Source organism: Grampus griseus (genome assembly GCF_964374135.1).
Source record: "Grampus griseus genome assembly, chromosome: 15".
NCBI classification, from domain to species: Eukaryota; Metazoa; Chordata; class Mammalia; order Artiodactyla; family Delphinidae; genus Grampus; species Grampus griseus.
The window spans coordinates 22,914,933-22,933,916 of NC_139009.1; the positions used below are offsets into that span (position 1 = coordinate 22,914,933).

General features: G+C 44.7%; 1 protein-coding gene across 1 annotated transcript in view; it reads right to left on the reverse strand.

Annotated features, from left to right (window-relative positions):
- ALK (ALK receptor tyrosine kinase) overlaps positions 1–18,984 on the reverse strand; it is a gene marked incomplete at both ends in the record, with an annotated part of 728,930 nt that overhangs the window by 492,950 nt on the left and 216,996 nt on the right. Inside the window, one exon of the mRNA XM_082672737.1 lies at positions 311–475. Coding sequence (XP_082528863.1) covers positions 311–475 — 165 coding nt within the window. The remainder of the gene's footprint in view (positions 1–310; positions 476–18,984) is intronic.

Sequence of the window (18,984 nt, forward strand, 5' to 3'; positions counted from 1 at the left end):
AAATGAACAAACAGATTAACATTTTCTTCTATATCTTACATTGGGAAATCTGCATGAAAGAGAGCTATGAAATCCTATTTTCTTTCATTAATAAGAGCGTAAAGGGTTGGATTGATCCTGAAATTGGACTTGCAACCTCCTCTTCCTTGTATAGCCCAAGAAGACATGAAGAGGCACAGATATTACAAACAGGTTTCAAAGGAAACAGGATGGAACAGGGGTGGAGAAGCCTCAAAATTTCAAACAGAAATAGACATCCCAGCCCCATCCTGGCCCATCTGGGACGCTTTGCAGTGGCCTCTACCCTTACCTCTGGGCATCTCCTTGGCATGCTCCTCTTCGGGCCCATCCAACAGGTCTATCTGGGAAGCCTCCTCGGCAGGGACACGGCGCCAGGACCAGCTCTGGTTCCCAAGGTTGTGCAGTGGAGGGGAATACTCCAGCTCACAGGGGAAGTCAAAGCTGCACTCCAGACCTGCAAAGACAGCCAATGGTCAGTGGAGCAAACTGTCTCCCAAATGTGACCTTCCAGCCCCACTTCTCCACTCCAGGAAGTTGGCCTCCATCTCACCCACAACCTTCACCCTAACGAGGTATGGCAGGCTGTCAATTCCACGGGTGGCTGAGCTCCATGAAAAGGAGACTACAAGAGAAAAGGAGACTACAAGAGAAAAAAAGTGTTCTTTATATAACTCAGATTATGGGAGGTATCTTCACAGAAGGCAGAAAAAAAGTGTTCTTTAGATAACTCAGATTATGGGAGGTATCTTCACAGAAGGCAGGTAAAAAATAAGCTAAACAAGTCGGACCATGAAAAGTTTTGTGTTTTGTAAGGTTACCTGGTGACATGGAGAGGGCCTGAGGTCAAGTGGGCAGAGCCTGGCTTTGCAACCAGATGGGTCTGAATCTAAGTCAGGCAAGAAAATTAACCTCTCTGGCCTGAAATTTCCTCACTTGTACATTGGGGATGATAATTTCTACCTCTGGAGATTGCTGTAAGAACTAGTAGTATAATTCATTATCTGTACACATGAGTCTGGTCCACAGTTGATGCTCAGGAAAAATCCTCATCAGGATCCTAACTGAGAAGAGAAGGCCAAAGGGAACTTAAGCTACTCACAACCCTGTTTGACAGCCCTATCATCTATTCTTCAATCACCCTCCAGAGAGGAGAGCCAAGGCTGTGATAGCTAATGAGTTTATTCTCTCTTGGGGAGGGAATGGGGAAGGTCACTGGGTAAGGAGAGAGAGAAGAGGCAGAAAGAGGCTGTGTCCTGGGACCCTGTGTGATCGCTTTCTGGGCTTCTTTGCATGAATCATCCTTGTGTCCAATCATTCCACGTCTGCCCTACTTTTAGGATACACTTACCTTCTCTTTCCCTTGCCTTGCTTGTTGTTTATTACCCAAAGTGGCTGAAGTACTTTGTACCTAGAAGGCCTCAATGCTCACTGAAGGATCAATAGAATATGTGCCAAAAACCAAATTAGTCATCCACCCTTTACTTCATCATCTCCCTTTAGCCCTGGGGATGTGAAGAAAGGGAAAATTTGATATAAAGACCATTGGATGGGAATATGGGGAATTTGATTGGTATCCAGGCTTGGCCAGTCTCTTCTCACATATGGAACTTGGTGCCCTCATCCGTAAATAAGAGGTTTAGACTTGATGATTCTAGAAACAAGTACCCAGTGAAACCTAGGTTCCAGCTCCAACTCTGCCATTGATTTGCTGGTTACCTTGAATAAGCCACTTAACCTCTCTGGGCCTTAAATTCATCAAATACAGAATGAGACCCACACTAGATGTCTTCTAAAGCTCCTTCCTGATTCGACTTTTTTTTTTTTAACATCTTTATTGGAGTATAATTGCTTTACAATGGTGTGTTATTTTCTGCTTTATAACAAAGTGAATCAGATATACATATACATATATCCCCATATCACCTCCCTCTTGCGTCTCCCTCCCACCCTCCCTATCCCACCCCTCTAGGTGGTCACAAAGCACCGAGCTTATCTCCCTGTGCTATGCGGCTGCTTCCCACTAGCTATCTATTTTACATTTGGTAGTGTATATATGTCAATGCTACTCTCTCACTTCATCCCAGCTTACCCTTCCCCTTCCCCGTGTCCTCAAGTCCATTCCCTACCTCTGCGGCTTTATTCCTGCTGATTTGACTTTTTTAAGATTCCAAAGTCCTTGCTCTCAGAAGGGTTATAACTAATTTGATAAATCAATCTGTGCGGTGGTGCTAATGACTACTAACTCCCAATTATCATTGTGCATTTTAACAGCTGCTTCTGGAGCTACTGCTACCTTGATCTCCAAGATGAGTCTCCTGTTGGGAATTTCAGGAGGCAGAGGAGAAGTAGGGCCAAGACTAGTGCAGGTAGCCAGTCACTGGAATGTCCTTTAGTTACACCATAGAAGATGGCCCTGCCCTGAAGTGGGAGCAAAATAATGCCCACTGACATTGGCCAAACGATCTAAGTTTAGGGGGGGAAGAAAAAAATCCTTCAATTACCCTTCTATTAAAGTATCTTTCTACTTCTCAACCAGCCGAGATTTATGTACCAGCTGCTCTCCAGGAGCTGCCATCCTTCTGGTCCTAAGGTTAATACCACTCGCCCTTTCACGATTCAGACAATTCACCTTTATAATGTCAAGCTGAAACAGGCAGGGCTAGCCTTGTTTGAGTTGACAGGCCACTTGCTGCGTACATATTTTATCAGCCTTGAAGAATTTCTACCTGCCTCTGGGGGCTGAACTGCTGCTATGAGTTGGTGTCCATGAATTGTAGGCTGTCTTAATCTTCAAGACTTGCTTGCCAGGAACCTGGTTTCATAGCAGAATGCAAGGAGAAGAAAACCGATCCAACATTTTGTACTTTGTAGCACAAAAATTATTCTTATAACGAAAGGTGTAGCCATTAAACCTGGCTCCTCTGGGGATGATTAACAAGACCCATCCACATTAGTGAATGATCAAGTCAGAAGGTGGGAGAGAAAGCTACTGGCCACCTCCTTCCCACATCAACAATTACTGGTACCTTTCCCAAAGCTTCAACTTCTGAGACCCATCCTCCATCTTGACTTTTCTTCTCCAATTAAAGTCATCCTATTTCTATTTGGGACAGAAGTGTGGCATGCCAGCTCAGACACTGCCTGGCAAATGCGCTGTGTGCATATTAGACAAACAGACAACAGAATCTACAACCCCAGTCTCAAGTGCCATCAGTCCTTGGATCTTTGAACTCTGGAGTCTGATAATCAGCTGTGTTTGGGTCAGACCCTGCCTAGTAAAACAAGCTAGGCAGATACTCCTGTTATCAAATGGGTTCATTTTGAAATTCTTGCCCTGAGGCAGCTTCTCTTTAGCTGTCAAAGATGTACTCTTTGGCTTTAAACAGGAATGGAGTTAACGTTATTGCTCATTTTGGGTGAAATCAGATTGGGCTTTTCTATATTCTGATTTAATTTCTTATAAAATTTCTACACAGGTTTCTCTCTCCTTTGCTAGCCTCTGTGCCTTTCGAGCAATAATACCTGGGATTTGCCTTCTCTAAAAACACCAGGTTAAGCCTCATTTTCCTTAGGCCTTTCCTGAGTTTCTAGACCTAGGATGCTTCTTGGATCTCTCTCTTTAGCCCTCCTCTGACTCCACCCCTTTGTGGTGGGTGCTGTAGAGTCTCTCCTACAGGCAGGACTCAGAGGGGCTAAGGGTTTCCATGAGGTGTTCAGCCTTAAGCAACCCAATGGTTGAACAGGTCCATGCCCAAGGAGAGGGGCCGGAAATCACATTCACTGACCCCGGCTGTCTGCCAGGGACTGTGCTAAGGAGTTTCTTATATCACTGTATTTAATCTACTGAACAAAACTGAGAAGGGAATTGTGTCTTCTCTTTAAAGCTGAGGAAACTGAGGCTCAGGAAGTTTACTCTACTTGTACAAAGACCAAAGGACTACCCTACGGCAGAGCCAGAATGTGACCCAGGGCTGGTTAATGCTGAAGATCTAGATGTTATTCATCACACCTCCACAGCTTCAGAATTTTAATCCAGGGCCAACAGATTAAATTATATATGAGAAACCTATGAAGTGCTATATTTCGGTTATTATTAGATACTAAGTCTGTAACCTTTTCATACCTGTAAAGGCTTCTATACTACCCTAAGGAGACAGATCTCTATTTCCTCTGTGTCAGGTCCATTTTACAAAGTGACTGACCTTCAGAAGAATCCAGAGATTTCGACCTTCCTTTTTACATACCTGTTTGGAACCAGGAGAATCTAACTTTCCAGAACCTGCTAAACACATAGTTGAAATCACTGCTCCCCACTTTCTAGTCACTTCCATCATGGAAGAAAGATAAAGTAATGGAATCTTCTAGAAATAGTTGGCCTGCTGAGAGGAGTGTCAAGTACTGTGAAGGGAAAGGTCTTGGTAGAGCAGTGAGGATAGTTCCAGGCTCAGTCCTGCACACAGCAGCTGAGGGGCCTCAGCACGTCCATTCCTATTTCTGTGTCTGGCTTTCTGCATTTGAAAATGAAAGAGATGAAGCATACCCCCTCTACGGTGCCCTCCATCTCTGAAGCTCAGTGATTCTATAGAGCTCATCTTTGGCCAACACAACCAAACTTACAGACCGTTGGTCCCCTCACCCTGCCTGCCTCTAAATGAGGGCCTGCTGTCATCCCTAAAGCAGGTTCCCCAGGGAAGGAGGTGGAATGTGCATCACACTCCATGGGGTCTCAGTTTGCCTCAAGATTGTCAAAGAATTAAGAAGGAAGGTTCAGGCAAGTTTTACAGATGACTGTGCGAGGGTGAATGTGTGTGTGTGTGTGTGTGTGTGTGTGTGTGTGTGCGTCTGTGTCTGTGTGTGTATTCATGCATTTTTATCAGTCTGTACCCATATTCTGAAATCTTCCAGGATATGAATCATATTTCAAAAACTGAATTAACAGTTAGCTTCAAGGAATTGTTCTAGTATAAAACACAGCCATTCAGAAGAATGGCACAGTAACCCATCAGAAGAACCCTGTGGTGGCCCTGCCCGGAGTGATGCAGTTCCCTTGGCTGTAGTGAGTTGGCAGTGACCAAGCACTTTGACACTGAATCTGAAGGTGGAAATCTAGCCTCTGGGAATGTGTGAAACCACCAAAGCAATCATGCCCAACACCTGTGCCTAGGAAGTGAGCCTTGGCCACTTGGGCAGAGATGGGGATCTTCCCAGTCTGCGCTACAAGAAGGAGATTGCATGGAAGTTTCAGGCACTGTCCATAACACCACAGAAGGGTAACAGGGAGACGTGGTGTACTTTGGACCCTTGGGTCTTCCCTTGGGTGGACTTAGAAAATCCAACAGCCCTCCTATGTATCCAGATTGACCTCAGGCTCCCAAAAAATCCCTTAGATCAAGGTCCTTTGTACCTCCTTCATCCTAACCCTGTAAACCTAGAGACCTCTCACTAGTTTCCTAAGTCTCCTTAAGACAATTCAAATTAGGGGCCTCCTTTAGATTTTAAGACATGCCTCCCAAGGCTGGCTGGTTTCCAGATGACCACAGGTGGCAGATGCCAGCCTGGGCAGGTCCATAGGAGCCCACTGGTTGATGTCGCCCAGCCTCAGCCCAGCTCGAGGACTGGAAGCAAATAACACAGAGTGAAAAGCAGAGTCATAAAAAAAGAGAAGAATGCCATGTTTATCAATTCCATGGTACTTCACCCTTCATTTCGTCTCTTACTACACGTGTTCCAGAAGTCAAGCCTGGGGTTGGACTTATGCTCTCGACTCTGGTAGCACGGGGCATATGTTTACAGAAGAGCCCAGACAGGGGGAACTCCATGAAGGCCTGTGGGAAGTACTTGCTTAATTGATAACATTTACTGAGGGCTTACCATGGTCAGACAGTATGCCAGGCACCCTACATCATTATCTTATTGAATCCCTATGAAGTAGGCAGGACTCTTATCCCCATTTGACAGAGGACGACACTGGGGCTTAGAGAAATGAAGTCACACCTGAAGTTACTCAGACAGGAAGTGACTGTTTGGGCTCCACTGACCTGCTTCCTCCATGGGACCACAAGGCCTTGATGTCAGTATCTCACAAACGGAATTATGAACTGAAAAGGTAGCAGAAAGACCTCCCCTCATTTAGAGCCACAGACACCAACAGGAGTCAGACCTGCAGTGAGGGAGGACAGGAACTGGGCCCATGCAGGGACAGGCAGGGCCACGCTGGAGGCAGGACAGAAGCCGAAGCATCTGAGCTGTCCTTAAAGGCCCTGATCCCACCTTCACAAAGGTGGACTTGGGATACCCTAGGTGAGGACTGAGTCAGTGTATACACCCATAAGATCCAAGTCTTAATCCCCGTAGGCATGACTCAGGAAGCCAAGCCTACAGGTGCATTAAAGTCTGGGGCTCAATGTTCGCGTCTATGTTTCCTGACATCTGCTGGGATATCCTTTGTGTTTCCTGGGTAGGGATGAGGGTTACAGGTAAGGGAACTGACAGTGGGATGGGCAAGTTTTCTTTGGCCATCAGGGGCCCACAAGAGAGTTTATTCAACTGTATACTCGGCCCTGGGATCTGCATCTGAAAACAGAGAATTATCAGGTTTGCTACTAGTTTAAATATGGCAACATGACTGTGATTTTGTCTTGGGGTTACTCTTCTGTCTCTAGTTATCTTGACCTAGTGTTTAACTACTGGGATGCTGATAGCCTGACACGGGGCCTGATGCCCCTCACTTGCTGAATGGTGGTCTCTCTGGTCCTACCCAGCTCTGCAGTCTTTTCCTATGTGTCTCTGCCCATATGTCTTATTCATTAAGCAACCTTAACACCATCACGGTTGTTTCTCAGGGATAGGGCACAAGACCTGAGATTTGACTCCAATCCTGCCACTTGTCAGCTGTGCAGTGCAGGGCATTCTCTCCCTCTCTCTGAGTCTCAGTCATCTTAGTGATAAGATTAACTTCCCAGAACTGCTAGGAGGACTCAGTGAGATGATGCATGTGCTTGGAATGGAGAATTTCCAGCGCACATTAGCTGATTCAGAATTTACATAGCCATGCCCTTTTGAACACAGCTTTCTGTTTACCAGGAGAAACGGTATTTATGTGGGGCAGTCAACTGATGGCACATGGCCATTTCCTTAGTATTCTGCTGTACCGTGGGAAAGTCGGTATTTCGGCCTGAAGGTGATATTTGCAGAGTCAGCTGTTAGAACTTGAAGTGACATTTGAGGTTGTTTCTTCCATTGGACAGGTGAAAACACCAAGACCCAGGCAACGGAAAAGACTTCTCCAGGGTCACGTGGCTGGTCAGGAAGTCCTTCACACACAGTACGGAGGGCATTTCTCCTGGCTGTGGAGGCCTTTCCGAATGCCATCCTCTCCAGTAGGCACCAGGCCTGGGCCGGGCTGAAAATCAGAGTTACTGAATCACCAGCTCTCCCCTCCTCAGGCCTGGCTTATTGGCACATTTAAGCCGAGGCTGAATTGATTCATGGGCGGCATATACAAATGCCAATGTATTCCTGACAAACCTGATTTGTATATTCAGTAAAGAACCATGTGAAGCTTCATACACATGTGGCAATTTTCTTATAGGTGGCCTTTAGAGGCCATAAAATAGAGCTTTATATTTGAAACTACAGTTCATTACATAAAGCTCCAGGAACCAGCATTCTCGAAATACTGTCAGTCCTTAAGAATTGTATCCAGCTCAAGGGAACTCCCTCGGCTGCCACCAATCCTGAGGCACAAAATGGGGTCTCCTTTTCTCAAGGGATTCCCCAGAACTTTCCAATTGTTGACCTCAAGGTCATGAAGGACCTTGAGGACCATCTTAGAGGAAGAAACTGAGGCCCAGAGACATGATGGGGCTTGCCAAAGGATGCATGGTGGGTGAGTTGCAGGATTGATACTAAAATCCAGTTCCTGACCTTGCAATTTTTACTATTTTCATTCAAAGCTGTGGGTAAAAAACAAACAAAACAATACCTTAAATAATTCTTAAAATTCTAAAAAATCTATACTGTGTTTTTCTGGAATAAGCTGGCAAAAACATACATGGCTAGGTTTCAACCATTTCCCAATGATTTGATGGCTCAGACAATCTCCAATAAGGCTTTCTGGCTTCTTTTATCCTAAATGTCCTCTTCTGCCAACAAGCTGCTTTTTGATGGTTGCTGGAATCTCCTGCTGGAGAGCAAGTCTGTGCACAGGCCAGAAGCTACGGTGAGAACAAAGGGAGGAAAAAGGGTGGCCTAGGAGTGAAAGGGGAAGATCACTAGAGTATTCTTGGAAACTCTTCCGGCTCTGGGCCAATCAGCCTTGTGCTTTTGGGCAATTTATTTAACCACTTGAGTCTGGATTTCCTCATGGATAAACCAGAGAGAATTATCACAGTAATGATGCTGATAAAAATAATAAAAATAATAATATCTGCTGTGACAATCAAATAAGGTAACGAATGTGGAAGTGCTCTCTTACCAATGAGATACTGTATGTGGATATTCTTACCACCTAGGGCCTGTGCTGCAGAACACATCAACATCACTTGATCTCCCTGTGCCTCAGGTTTACCACCAGGAACCTGGAGATGAGCTGAACTGACTTGACCTTGGAGGACTCAGGGAGATGCTATCCAGAACAGATACCCTCCTCCCTTGCCCTCCAAAAACCTCAGAGGGGCACCAGGGTGTCTGGGGGGTAAACAGAAGCATAGATCCTGCGTGCGGTCTGGCTGCTCAAGGTGAAAGCTTGGCTCTGTCACTTACTAGCTGTGTTATCCCAGGGCAAATTATTTAATCTCCCTGTGGCTCAATTTTTTCACTTTAAAATGGGGATTAAAACAGGGGCCACCTCAGGAAACCGTGAGGAGGATTAAATGCAATACACACATCAAGCACCTGGCGTGGGGACTTGCACATCGTTTGATTATTACTAAGTGATGGCAGTCATTGCTCTTGCTCTCCAGGTGGCTCCAGGCTCAGCCACGACAGAGGGGAGACAAAAGGCATGTCCAGCACTGAAGGCAGAACTTTGCCTATGTCAAACTTTGTTGAAGCTCCTCACTCAATCTTTGTTTTTTGATGTGCTGATCAAGCTTCCCTTTGGAAGTGAAGTCATGCTAGACCTTGAGTAACAAGATCTAGGTTCTAGCCCTGGCTCTGAGGTGTTACTTCAAGGTAGTCCCTTAACCTCTCTAGGCCTCAGTTTCCTCATCTGAAAAATAAAGTAGTGGAATGAAATGAGTCTCATCCATCTCCACCATTCTAAGACCAATTTTCCCTTTGGACAGATGGCTGAAGCAAGCGCTCTAACTTGGTTCTAGCCAGCTGGTCAGCAGAATCCCAAGATTCCTGACTTCCAGCTCAGGCTCAGATGATTAGAGACTTCCACTCCCCCTTTCTGGGTTATCTCCTAAAGGAGCACTTAGCCCACCAGTCACCTTTGATGTTAATCCACCAGCTGCCATCAACATCTTGTCACACACTTTATAAGACCTGCCCCCCGTCTGCCCCCCTCCCACCAACCACTGTTCATTTGTCGTGGTGTCCCAGAACTGAAATCATTCAATTCTTTCCCACCGCTTGCCCCCTACAATGCATCTGGGAACCAATTGCCCAATTCAAGACATCTGTTTAGCTCACTTATAATCAAGCTGCAGCAAAGAAGGGCCAAGTCTCCTTCAATCAATTAATTATATAAATGCAGCCTCGGAAGACAATCTCAGAAGAGGATGTGTGTGCATGCATGTTCACAATGGTGGGAGATTGGCACACAAAGCTCAATTCTCTTATCTGTGGACATAACAATATTACAGATTGAAGAAATGGGACTTGGCTCTTCATCCCAGAACAGAAAGTTGAAAATAATTAGACTTCTGAAGTTAACAGCCTCCTCATTTTATAGATGGGAAAACTGAGGCTCAGGAAGGTGAAGTGACTTGGCCAAAGTGGAATGGCCTAGGGCCTGGAGAAGCAGAAAGCTAAGACCAAAATCCAGATTGGACTTCCAGTCCAGTTTTCTGCCTACAATTTCCAGGAAGCATTTATGCAGAACATGGTACCTCTAAGAGAATGAGGCCAGCTCCAGAGAGCATGGTGAAAACCTTGGTAATTTGTACACTGCTCAGCATGACATCTACCCAGATGAGATCATTCCTGAAACCAGATGGTTGGAGGAGAGCTCTGAGTAGTGTGGTAGCCCCAATAACCAGAAAAGGTCTTGGGAAGCCTTGACCTCAGAACATGCAAGATGGTCCTCCCCACTTACTCTTCTGTCTCTTCTGGTGAGGATCTCCTGAGTGTTGGAGGTGAACATGAGGTTCCTCCCTGATGCCAATTTCAAAACACAGGCTTCCCTAGCACAAACCTGTGACCTTCAGAAACTCCCAATCTAGTGGGAGAGATGGACTTACTCATGCCTGGCTCTCACGGTAAGCAGACCTGGTGAAGCCAGGAGGACACAGAACAAGAGAGACCTTCTGCCTGAAGGATCACAGGCTCAGGGAGGAGGCAACTTTTGGGTTGCATCTTGAAGGATGGAAGGATTTTGACAGATGATAGAGGTTTAGCTAGGAAGTTTGTTAAGAATAGAGGAAGGAATGAGGTTATTCCAGGGAGGTGGGTAACTAGTATTGCTTATTTTTATGTAGTTGTATGAATTTTGAAGCTGGACTGCATAGCATTAAATTCCAGCTCAGAAAGTATCATGGTTAAAGGTAAAGTGCTTTCAGGTTCCAGAGGACAAAGTTAGGGACTTTAAGAAAGTTAAGGAAATATTTTCTAGCAAATAGAGCCATGCCACCAAAATGCAGGCTATTGGCTTCTCACTGGAGTGGGTCTGATTCCTCTTCAGAGAGCATTAGTGAGGCACCTGTGCTCCAGCACATGGAACTCTGTCCTTATAGTCAGTCCTGACAGTAATGCCGTCAATTAGGAATCATGCCCATTCCCATTTTTCAGATGACAATCAGAATCAAAGAGAGTGGCTTGAGTCACTGAAGGTAATAACACTCATAAGAATCAGAGCTGGCAATGAATTCCACAACTCAATCCCAACTTGAGTTTCTTCCCCACTGTTCAAACAGAGGCTGGGATATGTCTTGCTTGGATGTCACAGAGGAGATTCAAATAGGCAACTAGGAGGTGAATGAAAGACGTGTGGTTCCCAAACCTAATCCTACAGTCCCCAGGCCCCAGAATCTTGTTTTTAAGAAGCTCTCCAGGTGATGGTGAGGCAAGTAGCCTGAGCCTAGATGTGACTTTACCCACACCGGGATGGTACGGACCCTACACTGATGCAACCCTTAGGGCAGCATGAACCCGCTGAGCTGACAGAGATCGAAGGAATTAAAGTGATGATATGAGTAAAGCAATGCTCGGAAGTAACATGTGAGGAAATTCTCTGCAGCCCAAGTACTGAGGAAATATGAGCCATCACCCACGCGTCTGCTGTGGAGGGTTAGATGGGGCTCTGCCAAGCAGGCAGCCTGAGTGTGAATCTCAGCTCTGCCACTAGCCCTGGGCAGATCACTGACCTCTCTGCGCCTCGTTTCCTCAGCTGTAAGATGAGGCTGTTTGACCAGACTGCTGTGGGCCCTGACAGCTCACAATCTCCATGAATTTCTCACAGACCAAATTATTCTAGGCATCTACTCAAATGGGCGGGTTAAAGTCTTGTTAATCTGAGGGTTTTTCTGACATGAAGTTTTGCACCTGAGATTGTTCTTGACAAAACATTTCATTTTAAGAGGATTTTCTCTCATTTTTCTCACTCTTGATCAGGCATTTTCCTGCATATGTTTTGGACACATGTCTTTCTAGACTGTTTAGAAATGCTCTGTATACAATGTCTCAGATGTCCCAAAGCTGTCAAAACAAAAATTTCCCAGCTCACTCATGTCTGCTAAGTATGCTTTTTTAGATTGAGGGGAAAACAAACAAACAAACAAACAAAAACAACCTGCCCAAAGTAGTTAAAGACACAGCTTTGACTTCTAAATGAAAATATGCCCAGGCCAGGAACTGTTCTCCCCTTACACACGTCTTTTCTGAAACCAATTAATATGACTTTAGGAATAAGAGCGTTTATGGGAACATCCATACCTTTTACTAAAATAGAGATCCTCAGGGGCAGAAAAGCTCCAGATTGGGAATTGAGAGACTCGAGTATACTCCTAGTTTGCCCCTGGATTGTTCAGCAAATGTTGCAATTTCATCTAGTGTATGTTTACTAAGAATCCAACCAAGTACAAAATACTGGCGTAAGTACTGGGGATGCAAAGGAAACAAGATGCAGATTACTTGACCTCTAAGAGCTTACGGTCTAGGAATCATGATGATTCAGGGCCACACATAACTAAGATATGAAGAAAAGTGTGACATCAGACATGCAAAGTGCTGTGGAAAGACATTATATAACCTTCCTTAGTGAGAAAAATGGGAACAGTGAGGTCTACAACCTTGCAGGTTGTTCTAATTTGGGGTTAATTTGGTCACCAGCTGTGGGGTGTGAATGCTCACTATATGGTTTCCAAAAAGTTCTACTAAATATAACAGGCAGACTATCTCTTTTTTTTAAAGAATGAATAAGGATTTTTTAATTTTTTTTTAATGTTTGATTATTTATTTTGAAATTTACATACGGTAAAATGTCCTCATTTGGGCATACATTTCTAGAAGTCTTGCCAAATGCCACAGGCTTAAAAGCCTTATTTCCCAAGTAAACCTTCCTATTAGGTTTGATGGTCCATCAGACCCAGGGGTATTGCACGTATATACAAAACAATCATACAAGTATTTAAGCAGCACCATTCAGATGGACATTTAGGACCATCTTAGGCCTATGATAAAAGTGAACTAGGCTAGAATCTCTATGAGGGGCAGGAGCAAAGAGCTTGGCAAACTGTAGACACCCACTGGATGAGTGGATATACAATAGATAGATGGTAGATTAGATAGATAGATAGATAGATAAAAGTGACATTTATCATCTTCTCTACCTTGGGTTGGATAAATTAGACTCATCCATGATTGCTTTATTATATGACCTAGTTTACACTTGGGCCATAAAAAGGATGAAATACAAACTAGGAAAGTAACTTGAGTCATAAGAAACATCTGGGGAGTCCAGGGTTTTGTGGAGTTGGTGTCACAGTGGGATTCTTGGAGAATTTGGGATGTTCGGGAAACAGTCAGAATGTTCTCAGATTTCAAGAGGGGGATGATACCACCCTAGTGTTACAAAAAATTCCATCAACTTTTTCCATAAGAAAAATTCCAAGGCAAAAGAGACTCAGGGCAGCCTGGGTACTCAGGAAAAGCTCTGAGATAGAAGCAGGGACTGAGCTGGGCCTTGCAAGCTAGAGCAGGTAGAATCTAGGGAGACAGGTTCAAGGGAAGGAAAAACAAATTAACTGTGGACAAAATGGAATGAGAAAGAAGGAAACATGGGAGAAGGAGGAGGTATGTAAAACAGAAAGGGTATTTACCAGAGTGAGGAAAGGCCTTCTCACAGTCCTTGTTCGTTGGGTGGCTTCAACACTGTTGGTGACTCCCACATGTAAAATTCTTTACCCGTTTGGTTTCTGTGGCTATTCCACCTTCTGGTTCTCCTCCTATCTTTCCTATTTCTTCATCTCTGTTTGTCATGCTCCTCTTCTTCTGTTTACCTCTTAAATGCAACTTTCTGTATCCCTTCTGGGTCTTCAACCTCCAATCACAGCCTCAACCATAGCCTATGCTAATAATTCTCTATCACACCTCTCTCCTCAAAGCCAAGGCATGGATTTACAACTCTCTACTGGCCTTCTTCACTTGCATGTCCTGAACGCACTTCAAATGTAACTTGTTCAACAAAGATCTCACCATCTTCTCCTCTCCCTCTAGACGTCGCGGTCACCATCTCTCCTTGCCAAATGTTTCTCCTCCTCCCTACTCTGATAATGGGATCTCCATCTATTCAATTACTCAAGCTGGACTCTCCCACGTGGGCAACCAAGTCATTCTCACCTTATAGCCAGAATCTCTCCCAGGTTCCCCTCCTGCCCTTCCTTTTCCAACCTATGCTTCACATGTAAGATCATATCTAAACCCTTAGTACACCCAGAATTAACTGTTTCTCCAGGCTCATCTTTCCCAGACCATCTTTACCCTGTGTCACTGGGCTTGACCTGTTCCTGGACACCCTTTTGCACATGCATTCCCTCTGCCTGGAAAGCCCTTCTCACTGATCTCAGTGGTGCCTGGGGTCCAAGGCCCAGCTCAGCAGTCTCTGTCTCCAGAACATCTGCCTTCCTAAGTCCTCCGCAGAACTGTCTTTCCCTCCCTGTGTTTCAGGGAGCTTTGGCCACGCCTCTGTTACTACACCTGTCATACAGCAGGCATGTCTGCCTCTTCCTCAAGAGTTCCTTGTACTATTTGTACTTATCATGGCCATGTCTAGAGCAGAGCCAGGCATACAGTTGGTGCTCAAAGAATGTTTATATACATTATCCCATTCTCTGGGACACTAAGGGGGAAATGATGCAGGCAGATAGGTAGGGATGCAGAAACAACCCTCAGGAGGAGGTTGCTCAAGATTGGAGCAAGCTTTAGGGAGCCACCTGCCCAGGTGTGAGAGCTGAGACCATGTTAATAGGAGAAAGAATACAAGGCCAGGAGACCACACAACCCTGAGTGATCCTTTCCACATTGTCTATCTGTTGGTCTGTCTCTGTCTCTGTTCCCCCATTCATCTCTCTCTTTCCCTTTTGTCAATTCCTTTCCCTGTCTGTGACAGTCATTTTAAATGGATCTCTTTTGACTTGTTTTTCTTGCTTTTGTGTCAGTTAGTTAATCATTCTTTTATTATCTTTTAATCTGACTTGTTTCCTTTCCGTTTCTCCTCACTCAGTCTGCCACTAACATAGAGATAAATTGTTGTTATTTATTGAGTGGGTCTATATGTCTTTATTTTAAAGGCAAGGAATGTGATCCAGTGGAGCATTTTAAACAAGTATCTCCTTGAAACACCTGAGCCAACTGCTTTTCACTTGATTTCCACAGACTGAGTTCATTGGTTCCCAGCAGGTCACTGGTCCTCAGGGTAACAGGTGTTCCCTGCCCTCGGTCTTGTATGACTGCTGGCACTGCTGTCCCCTTTGGGACTCAGCCTTTTTGGTGAATACGTGCAGAGCCTTGTGCTTACCATGTTGTGGATAAAAAGACAGAGGCAAGGGCTAGGAATGAACTTGACTTCCCAGCTCAGTGGAGCAGGGCTGGGAAGAGAACACAAAAAGGCCTGGCCTATCAGGGCAGAGGAATTGGTAAGAAAGCTTTCAGCCCTGACAATGGTCCACAAGGGATGCTCCCTTGTGGAGCTGCTTTTCACTGACACCAGGCTTCTGAGGGCAGAATGGCAGATCACGGCCAGCCACATTAAATATGTAATTTCAGAAATGTGATCAAACTGACTTCCTGCCAGAGCTGTGAAGCAAATCCCACGGGGGGCTGGAGGACTTATTTGTTTTCCATTTTTGATTCTGTGGTAGGTTGATTTTTTTTTTTTTTTTTTTTTGAGAGAGAGAGATTTAATTTACCCAGTCTTTTCAATCAGAGAAATTGATACATTAACAAGACTGGTGTTGTGGTAGCAGCAGCAGGGGAAGTAATTAAAAAGTCTAATCTTTCTTTGTTTCCAAAAGCACCAGTCCCTAAATTGGATGGGTCCCAATGGGCTTGAAAGCAGACAAAGTTTTAATAGAACTTTTATTTAAAGTCCAACAATGGCTTTGTTGTGCCCTGATGCTGAGATTTTAGGAGGAATCTTTCTTTTCCAGGATTCAGTGCTCTGGACACTGGAGGACTGGAGGGATGAAGGATTACATTAGTTTACTAGGGCTGTCATAACAAAACACTACAGAATGGGTGGCTTCAAATAGCAGGAATTTATTCTCTCACAGCTTTGGAGGCCAGAAGTCTGAGATCAAGACATTAACAGGACCATGCTCTGATGGCTCTAGGAGAATCTGTCCCAGGCCTTTCCCTAGCTTTTGGTGGTTGCTGGCAATCCTTGGCATTCCTTGGCTTGAAGATGCGTCATTCTAATCTCTGCCTCCATTTTTACATGGTGTTCATCCTATGTGTCATGTCTGTATCTCTGTTTTCTCTTCTTATAAGGACATCAGTTATATTGGATTAGGGCCTACTCTAATCCAGTATGGACTCAACTTATTGCATCTACAAAGACCCTATTTTAAAATAAGGCCACATTCATGGACACTAGGGGTATATTGAACCCATAGCAGGGACCAGAGTCTATGGTAGGGAAGGCAAGACTGCCCATAGTGCCTGGGGGGGCCTACATCCATGTCTAGGAAGAGGTGAATTACCTGGCCTACCTGGGATAGTCTCAATCTGGGGACATCAAGCCTTGGTCCTACAGCTGCCCACATCTTGGATATCAGATTGGTCATTCAGTCCAAACACCAGGTTGTCCAGGGAATGAGTGCCCTCTCCATAGAGTGGGGACTTCATCTTTGAATTAACTTTTTGATGTGGTAGAAAGAGCACTAGACGTGAAGTCAGAAAATCTGGGTTCAGTCTTCTCTAATGCTCACCAGCTCCATAACTTGGGAGCACGGTTAATAAATGTCTTCAGCCCTCAATTTACATTTCTATAAAAGTGGGATATAAAATAATTTTCACTCACCACAATTTTATGACAAGCTTAAGTGAGAAAGGGGGGCATGGAAGAGTTTTGCAAAGTATCAAACTTTTTTTTTTCCAATAAATGAAAATCCTCTTTCTCTGCCTCATCTGGGTAGAAACTTTGGTTATTCTACTTTAAAAGGTGATCTGATTCTTCATACACCCAGAATAGGCAAACATGAATTAAAGGTGGGCAGGATATCATCTGCTTCTGTGGCTCTAGAACTCAAAGTGATTAAAACCCCCAGTGGCCTCAATCTCTTAGCTACCTGCAGTTACCAAATAAAACAGGTTTTTATCTGGGTAGGGAGTTGGAGTCCAATCCTTTAGCCAAGCCTGTAAATAAGTCTTAAGGCATCAGAGCTGGATGATAAAAGGAAACAAATTCTTTCTTTAGATGTCCCCCACCCCACCCCCCGCCCCCAGCTTCTTCAAAGCCTTGGGGGAAGAATGTACAGCTCTGCTTGTTGATGATGAAATTAGCAGGCTCCCATCATTCAAGACAAGAGACAAGAAAGAGCTGGAATCTGATACCAAATGCCATTGAAGAAAATATATTTTACACAACATAAAAGGCCCCAACGTAAATTAGAAGAAATATGGGGAGACTTCAAAAAGTAGGTCAAACTTTTTCCTCAAGCAGATAATTACAGACTGGGTTGAGTAAGTCTTATTAGTCTCTCTCCACCTCATCTCTTCTCATAAAACACCCATGAAAAGAAAGCCATACTCAATTCAGGACTGGACAAGCTTGCCTGAGAGGGATGGCCCGCCACTGTCTATCATGATGCCTGTGGTCGGGTTGTTGATGCCTACCTTTGCCGCCCTCTCCTACCTCCCCCTCCAGACGTCCCCGCCCACCTCCACCCCAGAACGCAGGTGAAGACAGCCAGCCAGGCACCAAGCTCCACCACTCAGGGCCTGCATCGACTTGCTGAGTCTTGGTTACTTCTCACTGTCTGAAGAACTATCCCTTCAGGCGGCAATTTTCCAGTCAAATTTCTCTGCCTAAGTTTGAGGTCTTAAAATTAATGAAGTTGTTAACATTTCTTAAAATGTCTTTTGCGGCAGTTGAAAGGTGTGGATTTACCACCAGTGAGCCTGCTGGCCTCTTTGGTTCATAGAGAGATATGGGCTGAGCCCCGCAAACATCTTTAAGAGAACAGGAGTCTCAGTTTGCTCTGCTGTGTGTCTCAGGACTAGTCTTCAACCTCAGTGCCCCAGAGGTGCTCTTTGTGGCAACGGGCTGAGCTCCCTACAGGATTGTTTCTCTGGACAATAAGCTCTGAGAGAGCAGGAGCAAGTCTCACTTATGTTTGTTTCTGTATCACCTCTAACATTTGGCACTGAACCAGGCACACACCGGTGGTGGTGGGGACAGGTGGGTCCTTATGAGTTTCAGCTGAATTAAATATAGGAAGAGATGAAAAGGCTCTGAGATTACCCCTGCACTCAGTCAAGGAGCCACCAACCAAGAATCATCTATTCTCACCCTGTGACTCGGTAGCAATGATGGTGCTGACTGTGGCACCCTCACTGAGCATTTCAGCAAGGCCTGACCAATGGTTTGGGTTCCCTCCTCTGCCAAGAAGGGAAATCATGAGGCTTCTAGGCTAAAAGGAGCATTTGAAAGGAATCCTAGGAGTCTTGCATACCTATTCCTTTGCCCAAGGAGCATGCCACCCCACCCTCACTTTATACATGAGATAGGTGAGGCCCAGGGAGAGGAAACAGGTGTATCAGAGCCAAGCAGTGGGCATGTAGCAGTTTAAATAAGCTCTGGTGGTTTTCTCCTTTCAACCTGAAATCTCTTTCTCGATGCTTCAGAGAGAACAAATGCAATGTCCTCTGTGTCATGCAGGAGGCAGACCGGCCTGTTTTGGACATTCTACATTTTATAGAAGTTGTATAGATGCTGAATGACTTTGAGAGCAAATTCAAAAAACGTTATCCAAAGACTGGTTCTATCACAAATCTGGTTTTACAAAGCAATAACAGTATAAAGGACAAGATTTCAATTATTTATAAACACCTGCCCTTATCCTAAGATGATACTCAGTGTCTGGCTTAAATAAAATCAAGAAGTAATTCTTATCTGGAATCTCCTGACAACTACTGATCTTCCCCTGCAACCGGGGAGGCTTAGCAGTATAGCAGGAAACATCCCAGCAGAGTACAATTCTAAACTGCCCTAGGGTTTTTCATGCATTTATTTTTTTAAGTTTGAAATGAAGGTACAATTAATATGAACCAAGACTCACTGCTCTACAAAAGAGGGAC